Genomic DNA, 22,643 nt, shown 5'->3' with positions numbered 1-22,643 from the left:
TACTCTCATTTATGCTGTGTGTTCTGTCTGCCTGTTCATGTAAGTTTATTTTGGATTTTTGCCACGTTTTGCCATTCAGCAATAAAAGCCGAGTTTTGAGTTACTTTCCGCCTCGGAGTGTCTGCACATTGGGTCCTTCTACTTCCACTCCTGCCTGCACACAGCCCTAACCTCACATTATTTGCTGTGACTTGTATTTGTTACCAGGTGTCAGCATAACTGAGTTCCATAAAAAATGGTATAGGGACTATAAAAGCCTTGAGTACGTGCACACATACATTCAGTGGTAAGTTAGTCTATAGTCACAAATATGATGTAAAAAGTTCAGTTCCAGTTTATGACATTTTCTCTCAAAGGTTGTTCCCACTGCAAGAACCAGGAGTGAACTATGAGGCCAGTACACTGACAACGGAAGAAATTACGGTAAACCTGTGAAAGTTACCAAGTTATGATTTAAAATTAAAACATGTCTTATACACTGATAGAGGTTCGATGTTTCCTTCAGGATTTTCTTAATCACAGCATTGCAAAGAAAAACCTGCTGAAGTCGTACAAGCTCATGTTGGACTTTTATGGTATCGTGTTGTGTGATGAAAAGACTGGAAAAGTCAAGAAAGCAGAGCACTGGGAAGAAAGATTTGACAACCTTAACAGGTAAAACTACCTCTGAATTTAAAAAAATCTGTGTGCAGTAAAAGTGACAAAAAGCTGTAAATGATCTCATTTTGGGACTGATCACTGTCTGACAGTCACACACACAACAGCCTGCGCATCACTCGCATCCTGAAGTGTCTGGGAAACCTGGGTTACCGTCACTACCAAGCCCCTCTGGTCCGCTTCTTCCTGGAGGAGACTCTGGTCAACGGACAACTTCCAAACATCAGGGACAGCGTCCTCAGCTACTTTATGTTTGCTGTACTTGATAAGAAAAAGCGCAGAGGTCTCATCAAGTATGCATATTTGAACTATGAGCCTAAAGATGAGTTTGTGTGGTGCCCAAAGAAAATCCAAAAATTGTGGTCAATGCAGCCCAAGGCAGCAAAGGAAGAGGCCGCTGACTCTCTGGAGTCGCAGGAGGACACTGTGATTTCTGACAGTGAAGCACAAGAAGAGGAAAACCTGTCTGCAGATGAGTCGTGTAACAATGCAGAGTATGAGTCTCGTGAGGGTGAAGAAACTTTCAGCCATAATGAAGATTGATTGATGACAATGAAAAGCTTATTCATCTTATGCTGAATAATACTGATAAATTATACTGTGTATGGAGTGTATGCAGATCCAGTGATTTAGTTCAACAGTGCAGTTAGTCAAAAGGCCTGATTCTTTATGGAAATGTTTGCTTACTTCAGTATTCATCAGCTTTGAATATTTGAACTTTAAACCTAACGATGGGTTTGTGTGGTTCCAAAGGAAAATCCAAAACGTTGTGGTCAGGGATGCCCAAGCACAGAAGGAGACTGAATCTTAACAGTGATTTTTTTTTATGCTGCTCTCCTTCCTGACACAACCTCAGAGGGATACGGGTATGTGTCTCCTTCTGGTATTGAAGATTGATGTTAAATGTTAGGCGAATGTCTAAACCACTATACCATGTGGACAAAATTTATGAAACACTACTTAAACATCATAACTACAAAATTGTTCACGCCCCCCTGGAAATAAACTTTTAAACTAGAAAAGCCACAATCCTTCCTTTTCTTGAGACAACTGACATCAACCCATCTGTGGTTAGATTCAAGCACCTCTGTCTGTAATAAAAAAGGATGAAATGTGATGTTTTTACTGAAATGCCAGGCAACATTACTGGTTGTTTTTTTTCGGTCAGCTAAATTTCTGTCTTCAGTTATGTGTTTTTTAAGGAAACTGTCGGTTTCATTAATATATATCACGTTACATGGATATTGTATCATATAAATTCATTCTCAGTCTTACAGGTGATAAACCCCACACCTTCTTTGGTTGCATAAAGGTTGGATAATGTTATATTGTTTATGCAGGTTACAATTTGAAATGGCCTTGAAGAGGCTTGCTGATACACTAAACCTGTTTTTCCTCCTTATGGTTTTAAAACCATTCAGGTACTTGAAGTTTTTATCCTTCATCACCTCATATCGTTATTTTTTCATTGCTTTTTATTTTCCTTGCAGATGTAAAAAAAACAACCCAAAACAATTCGAAGGAATTTTTTTTTCTTGTAAGCTTTCGGGTTATTTTTCAGTTTCATTTTAAACTGTTTTAAATTGCTTGACGCTGGGTGGGATAACGCTTAACCACCCCCACAGGTGGATCTATCTGGCTTATGGTGGCGTAAAAGTTTTCTATTGGACTGTCTAGTCGGCGCCTCATCAGGAGATGTGGATGTATGGTTTTTTGTTTGCTTTGTTTTTCTACTGCAGCATGGGTCAAACATTAAAGAGGTTCTGTATTGTAGTCAGTGTTGCTGAAGCTTGAATTTCTTCACAATTATATATATATTCATATTAGTACAGGCCATGGCCAAAATATTATATGGTGGTTCTATACAGACTGAAAAAATAAGCTCCTAAATTGAAAGTTAATTATCGAGATTAATATGTGTTTTATTACTGAAAAAGAAAAGCTTGGATTTCTGATCTTTAACAACTGAAACTGCTCACTTTATCATCTGACTCAATAAGCTAATAATCAGTATGTGTAGCTAAAACAACAGTGTGAACACAAAAAACCCCACACCACTTTTAAGATGAATAATCGTTTCATTTATATTTGAAAGAAAAACTGTTTACATCCAAAACAAATGCCATCAAACAGGTTTATTAGTAGAGCTGAAACAGAAAAAAGTGACAGTTCATAAACAACTATTTTTGTGGTGTATACTGTAAGGCTGATGTCATTTTATTTCAAATCTGTTGAACATATTAACACATTTATGTCTCAGTGTATCTTTAGCCTTCACATTGTCCATCTCAGATATATGGCTTTTATTTTCTCTACTTAGAAAAGTATGATTAAAAACATCCTTATATACACAAATACATTCATATTTACATATTGCAAATGGTGTGAATCAGTTACATTATTGTTTTCTAAAAAGAAAAATGCTTTGACAAAAAAAAGGTACATGTAATAGGACTGTGCAGCCTACATTAATACATCTTGTACCACAAGCAGTTTAGCTTTCATTCAGTTTTTTGCTTTTCAAATGTAATAAAACAAACTTAGAAACCTTTAGGTGACAGAGAGAATACAAACATATTTAAATGTTTTTGTCTGGTAGGAACACAACCGTGGAAATCTGATGAAATACTGCTCTTCTGTTTTTACAGTGATTAAAGATGTAAAAGTCTTGGAACCGTAATGTCCATAAAACAGAGACTAGGAAACGTTCTTGCTATTTTCTGTGGTTTTATCACTGTCCTTGGACGTATCGTGTTTACTGTCCTTTTTCTCTTCTTTCTTATCTCGGCTTCTGCTTCTTTCCCGACGATCTCTGCCTCTGTCACGGTCCCTCTCCTTTTCTCTCTCTCTCTCCCTCTCTCTGTCCCTATCTCGATCTCTGTCTCTGTCCCTGTCTCTACCCCGATCTTTCCCACGATCCCTGTCACGGTCTCTCTCTCTGCTTCTGGATCGGTCCCGCTTCCTGTCTCTCTCACGCTCTCGTTCTCGCTCTCTGTCACGGTTTCTTCCCCTATCTCGGTCCAAGTCTTTCCTGTCAGATTCCCTAACTCTGTCTCTGTCTCTTTCCCTGTCTCTATCTCGGTCTCGCCTCTTGTCTGAATCTTGATCCCTGTGTCGTTCTCCCTCTGCATCCCTGTGCCTCTCACCCTCCCTCCCTCTGCTGCGGTCTCTTTCTCGGCTACGCTCGTTATCCCGGTCCCTTTCTCTGCCTCTGTCCCACTCTCTTTCTCGGCTCCACCGCTTTCCCTGCCCCTTGTCCCATGAGGGCCTGCCAGCATGAGGGACATCTCTCTCTTTCTCTCTCCGGCGGTCCTCAGACAGATCCCTCGGCCTCTCATCAGGGGCCTGTGAGGAACCATGAATGAGTTCTCTATGTCCTTCAAAGCGGCTGAAGCGATCTCCACTGCGAGGCTCTGAGTCCTCACGGGTGGTGCTGCTCCTCCTCCTCATTTCAGGAGAATGGCGGCGCCAGTGATCGTCCCGGTGTAGGTCTGGCGGACCTAGTGGAGCCTCCGGAGGAGTTGGCAGCAGTGGCCCGCTGTGGCGAACAGGTCTAGCCTCATCAGAGTACCTGTCAAAGCGGTACCGGTCAGAGCCTGCAAAAGGCGGAGGTCTGGTCTCCTGAGATGGAGGACCTCTGTGCTCATCAAAAAATCCTCGGTGTGGTGGTGAAGATGGAGGTCTGGAGCCCCCATACTGGATTTGTGGATTGAAGTGCTCCCCACTGGGAGGCTGACCTCGTCTGTCCTCATACTGGTTATGTGGAGGTCCCCGGTAGCTTGGACCTGGTGGAGGGCCCTGATTGGGATTATTAACAGCATCTTTGTTATACTGTTCTGCAGATCCTCGAGCCTGGTCTACTATTGTTGGTTGAGCCCCATGGTCACCATACTGAGGTGGTGGGGGACCCCTATGCCCTGGAAAGAGATTTGGAAGAGGAAGCCTGTTATCAAAGTGACCAGGTGGCAGAGCGGTGAAAGGCAGAGGAGGACCTCTGTTTCCAGGGAAATTAAAAGGTGGTGGGGGAGGACTAGTGAATCTGGGCGGAGCTAAGCTGTTCTGTCCATCGAAGGTGGGGGGAAGGGGAAGTCCTGGAGGGGGACCTGGTTGTCCAATGTGCTGAGGGGGAATGGAGGGATCAAATATCTGAGGAGGTGGGCCCCTCTGGGCTACTGGAGGGAATGGTGGTAGTGGTGGGCCTCTGGGTGGCATGATATTCTGAGGTGGTGGGCCAGGTGGTGGCTGTTGAGGTGGTGGCTGCGTGCTTGACCACTGGTTTTGATAGGGAGGGTATGAAGATGGTGGTGGGCCATACTGCTGACTGCTGTCACCTTGCATTGGGGGATGACTGTGCACAGGGGGAGGAACATGGATTGGAGGAGGGGGTCCCTGAATAGGAGGGGGGGTTGACATTGGAGGACCTTGCATGGCCTGCATGGGTGGTAGCACAGGCACAGGAGGCGGCCTCATTATTAGATTTTGGCCCTGCATGGAACGGGGAAGGGAGAAGTTGGGTTGTGGAGGAATGTCAGCTGGAGGTTTGTACTCACTGTCGAAGTCTGACCCTGTCATGTGATGCAGCATGTGATGTGACTGAGTGTCAGCTGCTGCTGTGCTCTGAGTGAGTACTGGGATTGTCGAAGTTATTTTGGATGTTTTTGCAGGCTCACTGTAATAGCTTGCTGTAGATGTCTCTTGGCTATTCTCCTCATACTCTGAATCCTCAGCTTTTAAAATACTGGCTGCATTTGGCCACATACTGAACTTGTCCATCTTTGTTTCAGACTTAACTGGCTCGCTTTCCTCTTTTTTCTCTTCTTTCTCATCTGTGTAGCTGACTTCCATATCAGGGTCCACCTTTTCGCCTAATAAAGGAATTGAAACCTCTGCCTTGTCCGATTCCATGAAAACTAGCGCCTCACTTTTCACTTCCTCTTGATGCAGTGAGGGGTCTGAATCTTGTGACGAGTCTGCAGGTTCGCCTGTTTTAGGCGACTGCAGCTCTTGCACCTCAGGCTGTGAAGCTGGAGGAACAGGATCGGTCACTGGAGCAGGTGTCTCCTCTTTGTCCTCGGGTTCATCAGACAGTTTTCTGCTGCCTGTAGACTGGCGAGGATCCCTGCTTTGTCTGGGATCTCTCCTCTGATTGATTAAAGGAGCAACAGATGAAGATTTCACAAGCTCCTCAACCTTTTTGCCAAGCTGTAGCAACTGACAATTGGCCAAAAGAGATTTTGCAGGTTGAGTTAAGAGTGTGCTTGCAAGTGTCACTGAGGCAATAGGAGTGCTTGTAGAGGACATTTGCTGTTCTCCTTGTTTCTGCAATGCTTGATCACCAATGTGTTTAAGGCTCTCAAGAATCTTTTGGGGATCGGCTGCAGACTCAGTTGCAGGCTTAGCTTGACCTGGAACTAAAGTTTTAACCTCTTCGAAAATAGAGTCATCCTCTGGGTCATATGCAACATCATCAGCTTCACTTGTTTCCACCTTAGGTTGCTTAGTGACTTCAGGTTTGCTTACCACCTCCATAGGCTTCTTCGGCACATTGTAGGATCTACTGGGGTCATATTCTTCTTCTGGGTCATAAGGTCGGTCATCTTCATCCTCCTCTACTGTTTTTTCTTTAGAAATCTGTGCAAACTTCTGAACTATAGGATCTAACATTGTACCTGTTGGGGCAGCAAATTCCCCACCCTGATCAGACGGTGAGTTGGAAGCTTCAGAGTCATGTTTTTTCTTGCCAAAAAGAGTCTTGAGAATGGTCTCAAGAGGAGTGGCAGCTGCTGTGGATGAAGAAACGGAGTCCTTGTCAGTGGTAGCGGATGTGGATGGAGCCTTGATGGAAGATAACAGGGACAGAACAGAGGTGGTGGAAGCCTCGGAGGAGCTAGATGGAGGTGATCCTGGAGGAGTTGTGCTGAAGGGGATTTCAAGACTTTGCCGTGTGTTCTTTTCTGCTTTGACTGCAGGAGGCGGCTTTGGAAGGCTGGTTTCCTCTGCATCTTTGGTTTGAGTCTTGGACCGTTTCTCTTCACTTTCTAACGGAGCACCAGGACGTTTTCTATCCTTCTGGCAGATCAGCAGGCCAAGGAGCAGGTTGGGACGAGCTGGTTCAAGACCTGTGAAATAAAAAGACCAAAAAATAAGCTGAACGTGCAAAGCTAAAGAAATGTTTTCATGGTTCAAACTGAAACAAAATGTAGTATACATGGCTTTATAAGACATAAAACCAAAATTCATAGAAGACTAATTGTTAAATTTGCTGTTATCTGTCAGTTGTGATATGTGCTGATGATGAATTTCCAGATAATCTACTGACAGTGGCAAAAACAAAAAAACAACACCCAATAAAACTGTGTGAATATAATAACTTTGATGTTTTGTTATCATCAGTACCCTACAGTCAGGGCCAATGATTTCCACATTGACATTTCATTTCACTCCTTTAATATAAAAAGAATCATCAACAGCTAATAGTTGCAAAATATGCAGAAAAAAATAGCCCTGAGATTCCCAAATGGACAGCTGACTTTATGTTGCCGTAACTTCTCAGCTGTTGTTTAAGACTAAATGCAATAAAAACAGTGACTTTGTTTCAGTGGTGCAGCATGTGAAAGAATGAGCAATACCTATTTGTAATGTGACTGAAAACAGCTCATAGAAGTGTACTGGTAACATCTATCCAATATTGTTTTCACTGATCCAGCTCAGAAGAAACAACAAGCTGAGACTAACATGACAACCTGCGATGCAAACTTTCTTTATTAAGTCAAATACACAGAAGAGACACAGTAACTGTTACATGCAGAGATATTTACAGGGTATCAACAAGGAGCGTGAGCACCCTCTACAGTACAAACCCATCAATTAAACCAACTCCGTTTTCCAACCTCAGGAAAAAATGGATTTAACATACTCCAAACACACATGGAATAGAAAGAAAGTTTTACCATAAAAACAATAATACTTACAAATTTACACACAAATACCCACAAAGATGTATACATCTATCTCTTTACATGCTTACCTGGCCCGTCAAATGGCAACAGTTTGGAGGGTAATGGGTCCTTTGAGCCCAGGGGGATGAGATAGAGGTCTTTGATGCGGCGGTTGTTGTTAGCTACCACACCAAATCTTTTTCTGCTGCTAAAGTAAGAGAAAAGAGAGACGTATGCCACCTCTTCCTCCTCTGTGGCTGGATGGAAACGGATCAGGCACAGCTCCTGTGATTTGAAAAAGAAAACAGTACAGTTTCATGCAAGGCTTTAAAGTTAAAACAGCCTTTTAACAAGTTAGTTTTTGTACTAACAAACCTTGGAGAGGGAGGTTTTTAGTTTCCCAACATAGTCCCAAACTGTGGTTGGAGAAATCCGACCTCCAACATGAATGGTGTCTGGCAAATCCTGCACAACAACAACAAAACCAGTTATTTTTTTGGCCTGTATGTATGTCAAATAGTTTGAAATTCAAAGATTACAGGGTCTGATATTAAAGTGGACCTATCATACTCCTTTACAACCAGATATTTTTTATTCTTGGACTATCCTTTTTCATTTTAGGGCCTTTTTGCATTCTACTTTCTTCTAACTGAAGACCAAAATGTTTAAATAAATAAGAAAAAGCATAAGGCATTTACAAAGAAAACTAATACCATAAATGTCATTTCTATGAATCATTAATGCTAACGAAAATATTCTTGCTTTAGAAAATGTACCTCTTTCAGGTGTTCAAATGATCCCGAGACCAGGTAAGCCTTGGTTACAAACTTTGCTACTGACTGCATGTTGATAAATCCTTTCCAAATCTTCTCTTGACCATGGAGAAATATTGCAGTTTCCCCCTCAGGAGGTGGCTCAGATCCACTGTAAAAACAAAAGCATCTTCCTTTTAGACAGGCTACATGCAATCTCTTACTATAACATACTACACAAAACAGTATCTCAAAGCATCTCATCAACAACAAAGTCCCTCAGTATCACCAGCACTACAGCTGCTGTTACTTTACTCTGGTATACTTTTAGCTAAAACGTAAAATATCTGTGCAAAATACTAAAGCTTATTAAAAAGAGAGCTCTCTGGTATTTTTAAGAACTTTGGTGAGATGTAGCACCTTGTTTTTGACGGTTTGGGCACAGCGACTGAAGGTGGCGGCGCAGGGGGCATCGGTAGTGGTGCCTTAGGTAAAACCTCCAATGGAGCAGTAACAGGAGCTGGGAGTGGGTCTGCTGCATTGCTGGCAGGCTTTTCTGGGGCCATGTAAGTGACGCTCACCCCGGTGCTGTGCCTGGCCATGCGAGGGTCCCTGCGGGTGATACTGACAGAGGAGACGGGTACAGGGGCCTGTGCTACAGGTGCCATCGTGGCGATATCCTCCTGATAGAGCTGTGGCTGTGATTCTGGAACTGCTGGCTCTACGGTGGACTGGTAGGATGAAGAGGCCGGGTGTTGGTACAATGAAGGATCTTGGTAGGTGGCCATGCCGGCCTGTGGCTGGCTGACAGGTGAGACATCCCCTGATCTGGATGAGAATGACTCTTGTCTAGGTGGCTTTGTTTCAGGCTTCTTGGTGAGTCTGGCTTTTTTAGCAGCAGGCTCATCTTCTGTCTTTTGGCCTACAAGGCAAGATTATTAAAAAAATAAAGAAATAAATCATCCATATAATAATCAATTCTGCTGAAAAATGATAGCACTTCTTCTTAGCCTCTTATTTACCTGTACATATTTTGCAGTTGAGGTCAAACAGATGGGCCCTGTGTTCAGAAGTAGTGTCTTTGAGCATGCTACTAAAAATGTCTGGCATGCTGCTGCCACTGTTCCCCTCAGCAGCAGATGCCTGAGCTGAAGCTGAAGGGGTGGAACCAGATTCCTCCTGATCCTGAGGATATACCAAAGAAGATCAGTCAAACTTCAGATGAACTGGAATCACAGGCACTCGTGTAACAACTACAATTCTCAGTGGTTCACACACCCATGCATTTTGTGAGAGGCAGATAAAGCTTAGGAAAGAAACTGACAGGACAGGAGGCGATAACTTGTAAGCTGGTGAACATTCTTTGATAGTTTGCACTGTGTGCCAAGAACCTCATGCATGAAAAAAAGAGGGTGAGAGCAGCAGCTTGCCACCACTTACTGTAGAAGAAGCCATGCGAGAAGATGAAGTTGTGGCAGAGATACATACATCTGCATCAGATGTTGGTGGAGCATCCTCCACATCGGCGCTATGGGAGCCACCATCATGCCTGTTGCCTGGTTTGGACTGCCCTGAATGGGCTTTTGCACTAGGAGACTGAGGCTAAAGAAAAGGAAAAGGGGAAAAAAACTTTACAATGGTGTAAATTTATGCAGACAGGTTTTTCAAAACTGCAAATCCTAACAGGAAAATTTATGAGTCTTAAGCTGCCCTACACCTGATGTTTGAATTAAAAGGCAGTGCCATTTACCTCAGGAGCCTCAGGCTTCCTCCACTCGGATATCTCCTTTGAAAGCAGCTCTTCAGCACTTAGTCTGACCAGTCTAAAGGGACTGACCTCACCTCCCACCACTCGGTAGAACAAGCCCTGAGACAAACATGCCATACAGCGCAAACATGAGAATATGTTTTTCAAGCTATAATTGGTGTCCTTCCATTCACAGCTGCATAAACACAAGATATGTACTTTACTGAAAACAGCATGCACGTTAATGTTGACTCACTTTGTTTTTAGGGTCCTTCAGATTGAACATGAGGGACCTGTATTTGTTTTTGTATTTGCTGTCGGTGCTAAGACAGAGGTTAAACATCTCCTTTTCAATAGCAAATGCCAGTCGCCCCACCTCGCTCTCTGTCATTTTCAGATCATCACTGTCGCACACCCTGGTGGAAATGAACAAAAGAATGTATGTTTAAATCTGCAGACCTCGGGTAATGTTTTTGGAACCAAAAGAAGAAAGAATTTGAAAAAAAAAAAAAATCAAACTGGGACTTGCAGGTCACTCACCTTTTATAAAGGATGTCTGTCAAAGACCGCCGGATGTTCTGTCTCATCTGGTTGTTAGGTGGAAGCGGCATAGGGGAAACAGGTGGTGCTGAAACAGGTGGTGCTGAAACAGCTGAATGTGGAGGTCTGGAGGATGAAGAGTGGCTGGAGGGAGAGGAGGAAACGGGAGATGATGGGACTCTAGGGGATGAGGACGACTGTCTGTGGGGACTAGTGTCCTTTTGCTGAGGTTGCTTCTTGGGAATGGTGAAGTTAGACTTGGTGACTCTCAGTGCTCCTGTGACGTGGATCGGGCCTGAAGGAAAGGGAGATGGGGAGTGGACAGGTGGCTGGCCGGCCTTTTTGGACTTTGTTGCAGTTTTAGCTGGGGGTGTTACAGGCTTCTTGGATCCCTTTGAACTGGCAGCTTGAACTGGAGGTTTCTTTCCCTTTGGGGAAACCTTGGTTGGTTTTGTTGCTGTGGACTTCTTGTTTCCTTTTCCAGCTGCCGAAGATGCTGAAGAGGATTTCTCAGGAGCTGGGGCTGGTTCCTTTTCCTTATGGTCCTTCTCACTGTGCTTCTCTTCTTTAGTTGGGGCTGGAAAACAAGAACGAGATCCAATATTTTAAAATATGTGATAATGTTCAGTTGTAATGTGCAATGTGGCAACATATTTTGCTAAATTACAGGCAGTCAATTGCACAAATCAGACTATATTGCTAAGTCGAAGTTAAGCAGCTTTAAAATGTATTTCAAATAAACTGAATCCCCCAAAAAACTACTAAAAATGCAAATCATATTAGGAGGGGGGGGAGAGAGAGAGAGAGAGAGAGAGAGAGAGAGAGAGAGAGAGAGAGAGAGAGAGAGAGAGAGAGAGAGAGAGAGAGAGAGAGAGGATACATCGAGCTGTTGGGGTAGGTCCTTCAGGGGGTGGCAGGGGTTTGGGGGCGATACCTTCTTCCCAACTATTATAGAAATATGCAAGTGATGATCCTCAACGACAAAATTAGTATTATTCTCCAATCATTTTGATATATTCACATAGAAGATGAGCAGGTTCAAGTACTATAAATCATGTGCCAGCCAAGCAGAATGAACTAAATAGCATTAAGTCTAAAAAGATCTACAACTACCAGCTCCAAGCAACCACAACCAGGTATCCACTGGTTATAACCATGTGCCACAGGTGTCACACACCCTAAATATCAAAATGTAATTTAGTCTAACCATAACACTGTAAATATAATTTGTTAATATGACAAGATCACCTATATGCACCATCAAGTTGATAGTTGAACTCTGACCCCAGAAACACCAAAGCCAAATTCTTCTCCTCTTTCAAATTGTGGAGACAGTAGTAATCCATTTGATCAAAAGCTTCAGTCGCAATAAATATCACATAGAATAATTCCTAATTTGATATTTGGGGGGGGGGGGGACCAGTAAGCCAATAGATCTGCTACCTGGTAAACACTTTCAAACTGTCATGTGCAGATGTTTGTCCTTCCATCACCTCAAACGTGCGGCAGAACTGCATTAGCTTTGAGCTAAGTTGACATACTATACAGCGACCAAATGTTTACACTATGACTTTGTGCAATGATACAATATATACAACCAGAGCAACTAAAATCAGCTCTTTTCTATAGATCATGAGTTGTCAAACAAGCCAAAATCATCATTCAGCAAAAGGGATATGGATGATCAAATCACTGAGCTCTAACTTCCCCCTGTTGAAGAACCATCAGTGGCTATATGGACTTCTTGAACATTAGGAATGCATTTATACCCAATTACTCTTTTCTATCCCATCAGGTAAAATCCTCACTATTTCTCCAGGCTTTTTATAGAGGCAGCCAGACAGAAAATGAAACTGTCCACATTTCATATTGTTCCCTCATTACATTTAAAATCAGGTGCAAAAAATATGTTTAAAAAAATCAAGATGGCACTTCTTTTAGCCCTTTGTGCTCAGCCCAGGTCTTCAGATTTCATCTTCAGGTGTAGCATTCCTGAACTTCACTGCATCTCCACAGGTGCTCCAGTCTTTGTGATAGAGGTTCTGTCATATCCAGCTGTTCACCATCTGAGAGGCTCTCAAGCTTCAAAGTCTTCATAGTGTGTGTAGACTTAAACAGTTGCACATGTCTAATTAAGCTTAACTGGTCAGGATATCCTACGGCAAGCCAACAACGCTCACATAATCAATCGAGGCATCCAAAAATCAGTTTAACACCTTTTATTTTAAAACCAGTTTCCCACGAGCAGTGATGAATCATATTCAACATGCATGAAAAACTTTGAAAAAAATAGCCCATTACTCATAAAATGAAGGGCAAAAAACACAAGGTTGGATTTTTAATCAGCTCAATATGACCCAACTTCATAGGCTGACATTATCACAGGGGACAGCTCAGACACCTACCTGCTGGAGGATGGGAGGGAAGGGCCTTATTTGAGACCAACAGCTGAGGAGATGAACCCAGGATGTGAAGAGACATGTACGGTCAAACCAACCAGGTAATTTGAAAACACACACGTCATATCAATCAATCACTAGATTTAAGATATTGCCCTCCTTTTTGTTTCTACCACACTGGCCTTTATGATCTCTTAGCTTGCAGGCACATATGTGGGAAACCTAAAAAAGGGGTACTCCAACAAACCAGTGCTGCATTTCCAAAAGACCAGGGACTCCCGGGAGGCATTCCTGAAACTAAGGGATTAAAATCAATGCAGCAGAGGCATTGCTCTGAAAAAATAAAATTTTCCCATAACACATCGGCCTCAATGTAAATGTCTGCAACTTCCAAAATGATGATTTTGATTTACAGCACAGGCTTTCTGTAAGAAATTAAAAGGCTTCAATTCAAAGCCAAGATAAGAGCGATGCAAGTTGTTTCATGCTTCAGAAAGCTCCTCTAGAGCCAAGGAACACATTGTCCAACTTAATTAAGTAATCTTAAAAGAGTGCAACCAATGGAGTGAAGGACCCCTTTCCAAATAACTATCTGCTGGATCAGAAATACTTACCAAAATCACACGGGACACTTACCTGTTCACAGCTGCCAAGTTTTCATTAGACAACAAAATCCTTACATTAAACATCACAAAACCTTGTAAATGATAAAGTAGTCTGCTATACAGATGAGTTCATGTTCTTTCCCAAACGTTTGGACCAGTTTTAAAGGATGTTAGCATGACAGGAGCACATTTATAATGGAAGAGCAACAGTATGGTTTCAACAACAGATCAAGACCTTCAAAGAGATACATACACTTTTTGTTTAACACTGTTGGTGATATGGGTGTAGTCTTTTCTGGTGTTACTGCAATGTAATTATGGTCGCTGGACCAGGATGCAGTGGCTGGCGGAGGTGGGTGTTCCTCAGCATGCTCATCTTCGTCGTCATCATCATCTGGATCAGGACTGTGGTCTTCGCTATCAGACTCCTCCTGGGTCTTCTTCTGCACCTTCTTCCCACCGGCACCGGTCCCCTGAATAGACGAGAAGAAACACATTCAGACGTTTTAGCCACTCAGATTGATTTGAAGTGACAGTTCAGCCCAAAACCAAATTCAAATCTTTTTATCCAGGCCTACAGTGCATTTTTATTCATAATGCCTATACTCATGAAAATGACTATGCAAAGAAAACATCCACCTACCCACTGTGATCTGTACAGCTTTTAAACACCTATGGCAGCCCTCCTTAGCTGAGCTGTAGGGACTGCTAGCTACAAGTTTCTTTTTATTTGTTTATAGAGTAGAAAGAAAATAGTTCCAAATGAACCTGCTCAGATCAAGGTTTGTGGATTTATTCATTTTGTAGTGTTAAAGACACTCAAGCTGAGTTTTAAAAAATGCATTTATAGGCACTCTGAGCACAATAAGGCAAGTACCATCTCGCTCCACTCTAATAAAGAGCATTTCCCCGGCCAAAATCTCTAACTGGTCAACTGATACCATCAAAATCAAGATGGAAAAAACAGCACAACAGGGCAGGAAACACACATCACTTTTATTTAGGAGGTGGTGAACTGTTCCTTTAACAACAAATGAAGATGTTTAAAACGTGTTTAATTGTGTTGTTTTAAGAACAGATTTTTCTCTCTCCAAACAAAACAAAACTGGTAAACAAAATCAATAGCCTTTTCAGTCTACTCTCCTCTTTAAGCATACAAATGGTGTGCAGTTAATAATTTAAAACACATTAATGACATTTCTGTATACTCCAATGCTGGAGCTGGAGGTCTCTTACACTGCTTTGCATGTATCCAAGTCTAAACCTGGACACATTTCTATGATTATTGTACTGTGCACTGAACTTTTTTTTGAAATTGAAAATTATCTAAATCCGGAACATTAACATTAGTGTTTGGGCCTAGCATACCAAAATTGTCAGGCTTCCTGCATATGCTCTCCAGTTTAAATTATGACCATGGATTTAAACTTCACAAAACCAAGTAAATGATTACATAATCTGCTATACAGGTGAGTTCATGGTCTTTCCTAAACCTCTGGACCAGTTTTAAAAGACGTTAGCATGACAAGACCTACATTTATAAAGACACCCAATGTCTGAAGGAGTTGTTAAACTCAGGGATTGAGTTAAGCCACTTTAGTGTGCATCACTGCTCACTTCCTCTCCAAGCTGCTGAAGCTTTAATACGAAAGTCCTTTTGAGTTCCTGGAGAAGGCCTTTCTCCCCCAGTTTTTTCCCCCCACAAGACAAAGTTTGCAAACAATCACTTCAGAAGCAACATATGTGAGACTACTGACTGCTTTTCTTGTCAATGAGAAAAAAGTACATTAATACTGAGCTAAAACACACGTAGCAAATGTAACCACAAATTTTAATCTATACACACACAAAAAAAAAAGAGCACAAACAAGAATATAGACCATTTATAAGACAGACGAGTCTGCACTTTTTAAGTCTTTAGATTTTGCCCAATATATTAAAAATGTAACCTGTGATAGTGTATACAAACTACAGCCATGACTGTCAGTGCTTCATCATTGTTCCTGCATAAAGTCACCCCATATTCACCAGGGCGAGGGAACATCAGTAGTCTTTATGAACTGAAAATTATAATGGATCATTTATATTGGCTTGTAAAGTTAATACATGCTGGTTGTCTTAAAAACCCTAATCTGTATGCAGCACATTTCTTTGTGTCATGACACAGTAGAATGCTGAGGAATTATTCTCTTTGAGAACTCAAAGAGTGTTCAAAGATCAGATAGCATCACCTATCTGACAATGGATTAACTGTCTGTGTTGATCCATTTTCTGCAAATTACACTATTACAAATACATCCATTTTATGCCCCGATTGGCCAGTAGTATGCATGTTATTGCCACTTCACATGAAATAAATGCACGTTTCATACTGGAAAAAGCCTTTTAAGACTAGGTTTGTGTGCCGACCCAATACGTTTGCTTATTTAGGCCAGCACTTAAACAACAAATTATGCTGAAATCAGAGTTTAGCAGTTCCCATTTGTTTAAATGTTAGAATTAAGAGTAGACCATTCAATTATATTTATGCCTTGTGTACTGACACTGACATGCACAGAGTGTAATCAAAAACAAGGAAACTTGATATTGCCAAGACAAATGATGAAACTAAATTGGTGAATTTTTCTTCCCAAACAAGACAGTAATGACATCTGACTATATTAACTTCAGCAAACAATGCTGATATAATATCTCAAATGTGTCAAGACATGATGAAAACTCAATGAATGACTATGAAATATAAGGAGTGATTCAGTTTAGATAGTTCAGTCTATTTGTGAAACAACAGACTCAAGTGTTGGTGACTACCTAATAACTTTTTAATTGTCAAAGGGAATTAACATTCCTGCTTTAAAACCAGGCAAACGTCATCATTTTAGGCCATCCAAGTTACCTTTAGTGTGGACTTTTTCTGAGCCTTGGCCTTATCCTTTTGCTTGGGCTCTTTGACATCAGTGATGGACTTCATGGCAGCAGCAGCATGTCTCAGGATACAGTCGTTTCCACAGTACACAGAATCAGGTTGGGCATCATTTTCACAGCCAGGTCCAATACATCTCGAGAGGGAAGACTCCTCATCAGCCTTTCGCTCAGCCTTGTCCTCGGGAACCGCCAATGTTGGGGTCGTTTTCACCTCCACGTGTGATGCGACTTTCTGTTCTGTGTCTGGTGGGGCTTTGACTTCTGGTGTGCCTTCTGTTGCCTTCTTCTCAACAGGTGGTGTGGCCTTCTCTGCTTTTGGTTCAGCTGGTTGCTGTACTGCCTGCTTCAAGCCAGTACAAAATAAAATTAACAGCTACTGATATTCTGCATTTCGCTGTACGATTGTCAGTTCAAACAATTTAAGAATCATCTTATTAATTGTGATCATAATAGCATTTAAAGAATTTTGAGCTTCAAGCTGCTTTAGGTAGGCTTCTTTTTGCCATGCTTTCAATTTTTATCTGTAAACTTACATGTGAAAAACACCTACTTCTCTGAGCAGAAAACTGGGCAGAGAGCCCTACCTGCCACCAATTATTACAACCTAACTGACATTCTTGAAAATAATGATTACTGTGCTCATTTTCAGCTACATAATTAAGCTATATATATTTGATTCCTGAGCTCTATTAGGATTTAGTGCAGCTTTGTGTGATTTATATATTAACATTTAAAATTTATCCTAAATTGACCCTTGGTGCAGCCCTCCCCCTTCTAGCTGGCTGGAATTTGTAAATGGAAGGTCTGAAAAGGGCGGGCCTGCAACTAAACCACAACGGACCCTGAGAAAATGCCCTCTTTATGACATCAGACAGATCCAACAGTAGAAAAAACACACACAGGGCATTTACAGCAGTCTGAAGCTTGAACTTTTAGCACACAGATATTACATCTACATATACTGGCCTTATTATTTTAAAAATCACAGCATGCACCATGGTAGTATATGACAAAAAAATAAAAAGCACATAATTTTCCCTTTAAAAAAACCCAACATTTATGCACTCAAAAAGCAGTAGTAGTTAATGTAACTGGTATATGGCATCAAATGAGAAATTAAGTCATTAAGCATGGCATCAAATTAAGGACCGCACTTAAAACCGACTGTTAAATATTTAATAATAAGATGTGCAAAAAATAATTTGGAGGCTAAAACATTTTTTACGTTCATATCAGCTGCAAAGACCTACCGGCTGAAAGATTTTTATCTTCTTTTTTCCCGTTGGATTAGTAGCCTTCTCTATCCTTCCTTTGATACCCAGGTCCTCTGTTGCTTTCTCATCAGTACCAGTAGTTTGTGCAGATGAAGCTGCTGCTCGAACAGCTGACGGACTGGAGTCCCCTCCGGCATTATTACCTTTAACAGCACTTGTAGACGAGGTAACAGGAGGAGTGGAAGCATTGGTCGGCGAAGCAAAATCAGTTTTAGGCTTCCCAATTTCCATATTTGTAGAAAGAATAGAAGTTGCAGGCCTGACCACCTGGTTTTTCTTAGCAGTGCAGTTTGGGCAGATGTAGTCTTCCCCATTTCTCTCCATCAGCCGTCCACGGGCCTCAGTGATTCCCACACAGTCCCCATGAAACCACTCTTCACAGCGGTCACAGCAGATCATAAACCTGGTGAGCAGTGAATATCAAGACATTCTCAAATAATAGTAATTAAAACATTTTTTTACTTGTGTATGAAATGATTCCTACAAAGGCAACTAAGAGACAGTAGAGAGAAACAAAAACAAGTTTATGCACTACAGGATAAAGAGAGGCCAAAACAAACCTTTTGTTATGTTTTTGACGACAGATGCAGTAAAGTGCATTGGGGTCATAGCCTCCATCATCAGACTCCACTGAAGATGACGATGTGGATAAGTCATTCTCATCCTCATCATCTTCATCATCATCATCTTCTTCTTCCTCCTCCCCCTCTTCCTCCTCCTCCTGTGTCTGGGGTTTCCGTGTTTTTACACCACTCTGGGTAGCTTTAGGCTTTGCTTCCTTCTTTACAAGAGCATTGTTCTTGTTGTCAGAAGCTTTAACAGGTGTAATGTTCTGATTAGCTGCCTTCTTTTTATTGACATATGTCCGTATTGGTCCACGTTTTCCCTGCACTGCTGCAGCCTTGTCTGCCTCATCCTCGCCAGTCTTCTCAAGTTCATCATTTTTATCGTCATTCTTCTCCTCAGCAAACTCCTTCTTCTCAGAGTCCTCCTCTGGCTGAGTCTGTGCTGCACTGACACTCCCTACAGCTTCAGAAGTGGGATCACTCTTTTCTTCTTTTTTCTCCTCACTGTCATCCTGTGTATTCTTGACAGCATCTTTACTGTCTTCTTCATTCTCAGAGCTTCCCTCATCTTTCAACGTCGCTCCACCACCTCGGGTCTGTCTGCCACTACCTCGACCTTTCTTTTGAGTCTGCTTCCTTGCACCACTCCTTGTCCTTCTCTCAGGAGTCTCTGCTTTTTCCTCAACGGCCTTGGAATCAGCATTACCATCAAAGCTGGCCTCTGAGGCCGTCTCTGCATCAGTTGGAGTTTGTGAAGGAGGATCTCCACTTTCCACACTGGGAAGTGCGCTCTTTCTTGACGCTCTTTTGGCATTCAAGAGGAATTCCTCTAGTTTGTCAGTACGTTTAGGCTGTCGGCCACTACGGCGCACAGGACAGCGGGTTTCAGGGCTGTCGGTTACCGCTTCCACTGGCATCTCTCTCTTTGCAATGGTGGACCGACGGAAACCCCAAGTCTTCTTTAGCTCACTCTTGGCCTTTGAAGATTTATCTTGCTCCCCTACCAACTGTTTTGGCACATTCTCACTTTCAAGGTGAAACTGTTCCTCCTTCTCACTACGTCCTTCTCCAACGCCTGTGAACAACCATTATTGATATCAAATCAGCATAACATTGGAAGAAAGGGAGAATGTTTTGCAAGCATGCATATGTAAGGCAAAACAAACCAAAACACAAAAATTACTGCTCAATTCTTATATCGCCCATACTTACCGTATGTCTAACCACATTTAAAATAAAAGTCCCTGACACCATAATTGTACCCACTTTTACTTTTTAAGACAAGGCATTGTGAAGGGGGGGGGGGGAAAAAAAGCTCATTCAAGATACCTTGAGAGCAGCTATCCATGCGGTCCCAGCTCTGCTCTGGCTCAGGGGCTAGAGAGAGCTCAGGGCTCACATTCCCATCCATAGATGATGGAGTCACTATTTTCAAAATTAACGTCTACAGTTCAGAGAAAAGAACAAGAGACCGACTATGAGTCACTCTTTTCACTTTACAAAATGAAAATTACTGAGGGGTGCCAGCTTTAAGGTAGCACTAAGAATGCTTAATACCGTCATCATTCTTAGACATACTTGTTATATTCTTTTGTACTTTACACTCGCAAATAATAATACTAAAAAAATATTTTTCCTTCTTTTTTTTCTTTTTTTTAAGTGCAGCTCTTCAGAGGGTATGTTATGACACTAATACTATCATGCATAGGGAACCCTGTGGGTGTAGAGCACCATGTACAGCACCCATGGAAATGGGCGCGATAGCACAAACATCTTAATATCATTTAGGCAAACAGGATAAAGAGAATCATTCTACAGAGTCTGTGCTTTGCGATCTTTCCAGTACTGTTATGCCATATTTAATACAGACAAAAATCACAAACCCTTTTTTAAAGGGCAAAACCACAAAATACTAGAAAAAATAAATAAAAATCAGTAACCATCCCGCTGTTTAAAGGCAGTGATGCACATCCTCTAAAACTCTAATGTTGCCAAGGTTGAAATAACCATTTTTTTAAACCGTAACCACATACTTTACTTTTAAATACACTTTAACTAAAGGTTAATAAATTATGACTTTAAGAATATGACAACACTTTATAATCTTAGACTTAACACTCATAATTAACTATAGCTATTCACAAGCCTAGACAAAGTTCCTGGTGGTCTGATAAAATTCCAGTTTTGTTTTTCTGTTCTTCTTGGCAGTTTGAGTTACAAGAATTAAGATGATGTTTCCTTTATATTCTCTAAAGCCAGAACTGCTGTTCTAATTTAAGGAGAAATAATGACAGGGAAAACCAATATCCATACCTGCAGTTCAGCAGATGTCTAACAAAGCAGTTCTTCAAACAAAAAAGCTTCCCATAAATCCCAAATCATCAGAATTGGTATGAGGTTAGAGAACCTGAAAGACACAAGGAAGCACAAGTTAGGACACATTTATTTCAGGCTTCACAGAAAACAGACATGCAGCACAATGGTATGATGATAAAAATAACAAATAATAATTTTTAAATAATATTTTTATATTTTTAAAAAGTGACTGCTGCATTTTAAGAGCATGGGCAAATGGATGAAATAATCTAATCTGAAAGCATAAGTAGGCCAACCCATCACTTTACAAATACGCAAGTTCAAGTTTGCCATTTTCAGACAATTTAGACCAAGTCAGAAACCTTTGGCAATTGTGTAAAGCCTTCTAGCATGAATATTCTTACGCAATGGACGCCTGAGTTTCCTGAAATTAGCGTTTTTATAAAGCCTTGCATACTGCACCGCCATCGATGGATTGGAGGGGGGTATCCACCCAAAGACTGTGAGTGTGATTGAACGGGATTTTGTCCAATGGTATGTCTGTGGTCACGACAACTCGCCACGTGAATGGGAGGACCGCTATAACCGAGGAAGGTGGGAGGGGCCATGACGAAAATAAAATTTCATATTATATAATATTGTGTATATACACTTGTACAGAAAAAAAAAACAACTTTAACACATTTGCTAAAGGTTTACATCAGGATGCTGCCTGACGGCAGCCATCGGAAGAGACATACTCGTGTCCAGTACTTGCTGCGCGACATTTAAAAGGTAGACTGCACACGGCCTTAGGACGCATGATATAATCTAATTTCTTCATTGCAATACGGCATACCACACTGTCACATGATACTATTTAAAAACAGAACAAAAAAAACCCCAATGTGCAGACAATCAAGCTAGCAAAACGATATTGGAAAATCCGCATACTATAAGAGCAGACCCGTTCTTCACTCCTACATCTCCAGTGACGGCCGCAAAACATTCAACATTCCGCCAACCAACCGCTTAGCTATTTACCATTAGCTCATGTAAACTACAAACGGGGTGCCACAAGCGGCGAAGAAATATTCAGTGGGAAACGGTACGCAACCCTTTCTATAACACTGAAACTACATTTGTATTATTAGGTTATTCTAGTCGTTTTTGTTTTGTTTCACAATGCGAAACTGCGTGTTGCAAAACGTGCACTTGTAGCCAGTAAGCTTAGCTAGCGCTGTTGGCCACAGCGAGCGTGGGTAAGCTAGCGGCAAATTCAACTTAAAATCATTAGCATTTAGGTAACCGTTAAAAAGCTAACATATAGTACAAACAAACTACGTGGGACAAGTATTTTGTAGCAAACTCAAATTTTAACCAATGTAAACAACTGAAGTCGAATTTAAAAGCGTAACTGTACTCAAGCTATCGTCAAGCGAACCGTGTTCAACGTCCTCGCATCCGATACCTTCACCCTAGACATGTTTGGTAGCAACAAAACACAAAAGCACGAACACACTCCAAAAATAAATATAACGGAACTAAAATAAATTAAGTTGCTGTATTTTACCCACCCATGCGTTATAAATACGGATAATGTCCCCTCGCTCTTTCGTGGGTCAGTCCTCCATTTTCCATTCCCTTTGGAGCTAACTGACTGCAGCAGATGGCTGACGGTTTACACAAAACGCTTTGTGTCTACAGCGCCCCCATTGGCCAGGAGGGAAACTAAGTAGAAGCAGAGGTCGACGTTCCGTCAATACGTAATCACTTTCAAACGGCGGGAAAGGGTGTAATTGTTTTGGGGTTGTTGTTTTTTTTTAACAAAATGTGATTTGTCCTAAACTTAGTGGATTTAAATAAGTCTAATTCAGCTATTTACTTGATATTTGTCCCAACATGTGAATGTTTGCCAAATGAGCTCTTATTATTATGAGCTGATATT

At 41.5% G+C, this 22,643-nt stretch overlaps 2 protein-coding genes across 4 annotated transcripts; one reads left to right on the top strand and one right to left on the bottom strand.

Annotated features, from left to right (window-relative positions):
- Positions 1-11: 11 nt before the first annotated feature.
- LOC102206325 (opioid growth factor receptor-like protein 1) lies at positions 12-1,366 on the top strand. The gene is made up of 5 exons (XM_005746466.1): positions 12-39; positions 208-286; positions 357-423; positions 506-654; positions 750-1,366. Exons 1-5 carry the CDS (start codon positions 12-14, stop codon positions 1,198-1,200), a joined length of 774 nt encoding a protein of 257 aa, XP_005746523.1. The 3' UTR covers positions 1,201-1,366.
- A 1,361-nt stretch (positions 1,367-2,727) lies between these two features.
- On the bottom strand, positions 2,728-22,411 carry dido1 (death inducer-obliterator 1). 3 transcript variants are annotated; one of them, XM_005746420.1, is made up of 17 exons: positions 22,273-22,411; positions 20,714-20,807; positions 19,730-19,844; positions 18,395-19,475; positions 17,811-18,237; positions 16,532-16,903; positions 13,892-14,111; positions 10,635-11,211; positions 10,351-10,510; positions 10,098-10,214; positions 9,788-9,949; positions 9,370-9,532; positions 8,768-9,269; positions 8,372-8,519; positions 7,971-8,060; positions 7,685-7,880; positions 2,728-6,776 (listed from the first exon to the last, which is right to left on the bottom strand). In XM_005746420.1, exons 3-17 carry the CDS (start codon positions 19,809-19,811, stop codon positions 3,355-3,357), a joined length of 7,719 nt encoding a protein of 2,572 aa, XP_005746477.1. In that variant the 5' UTR covers positions 19,812-19,844; positions 20,714-20,807; positions 22,273-22,411; the 3' UTR covers positions 2,728-3,354. The 3 variants fall into 3 exon arrangements, with proteins under 3 accessions (XP_005746477.1, XP_005746479.1, XP_005746478.1); XM_005746422.1 differs by having other exon boundaries at positions 9,836-9,949; XM_005746421.1 differs by having other exon boundaries at positions 16,532-16,900.
- Between the last annotated feature and the right edge of the window lie 232 nt (positions 22,412-22,643).

Source organism: Pundamilia nyererei, unplaced genomic scaffold (assembly GCF_000239375.1).
Source record: "Pundamilia nyererei isolate P.nyererei 1_Seehausen unplaced genomic scaffold, PunNye1.0 scaffold00178, whole genome shotgun sequence".
Lineage (NCBI taxonomy): Eukaryota > Metazoa > Chordata > Actinopteri > Cichliformes > Cichlidae > Pundamilia > Pundamilia nyererei.
This window is presented reverse-complemented; position numbering and strand designations above follow the sequence as displayed.

Excerpts from the sequence above, each read along its gene's own strand:
- LOC102206325 (XM_005746466.1), top strand. The coding sequence starts at position 12 with ATGCTGTGTGTTCTGTCTGCCTGTTCAT. Across the intron at positions 40-207 it reads TGTTCTGTCTGCCTGTTCAT|GTGTCAGCATAACTGAGTTC; the intron begins GTAAGTTTATTT and ends ATTTGTTACCAG. Across the intron at positions 287-356 it reads GTGCACACATACATTCAGTG|GTTGTTCCCACTGCAAGAAC; the intron begins GTAAGTTAGTCT and ends TTTCTCTCAAAG.
- dido1 (XM_005746420.1), bottom strand. The coding sequence starts at position 19,811 with ATGGATGGGAATGTGAGCCCTGAGCTCTCTCTAGCCCCTGAGCCAGAG. Across the intron at positions 7,881-7,970 it reads TAAAAACCTCCCTCTCCAAG|GAGCTGTGCCTGATCCGTTT; the intron begins GTTTGTTAGTAC and ends TTCAAATCACAG. Across the intron at positions 6,777-7,684 it reads GTTGCCATTTGACGGGCCAG|GTCTTGAACCAGCTCGTCCC; the intron begins GTAAGCATGTAA and ends TTTATTTCACAG.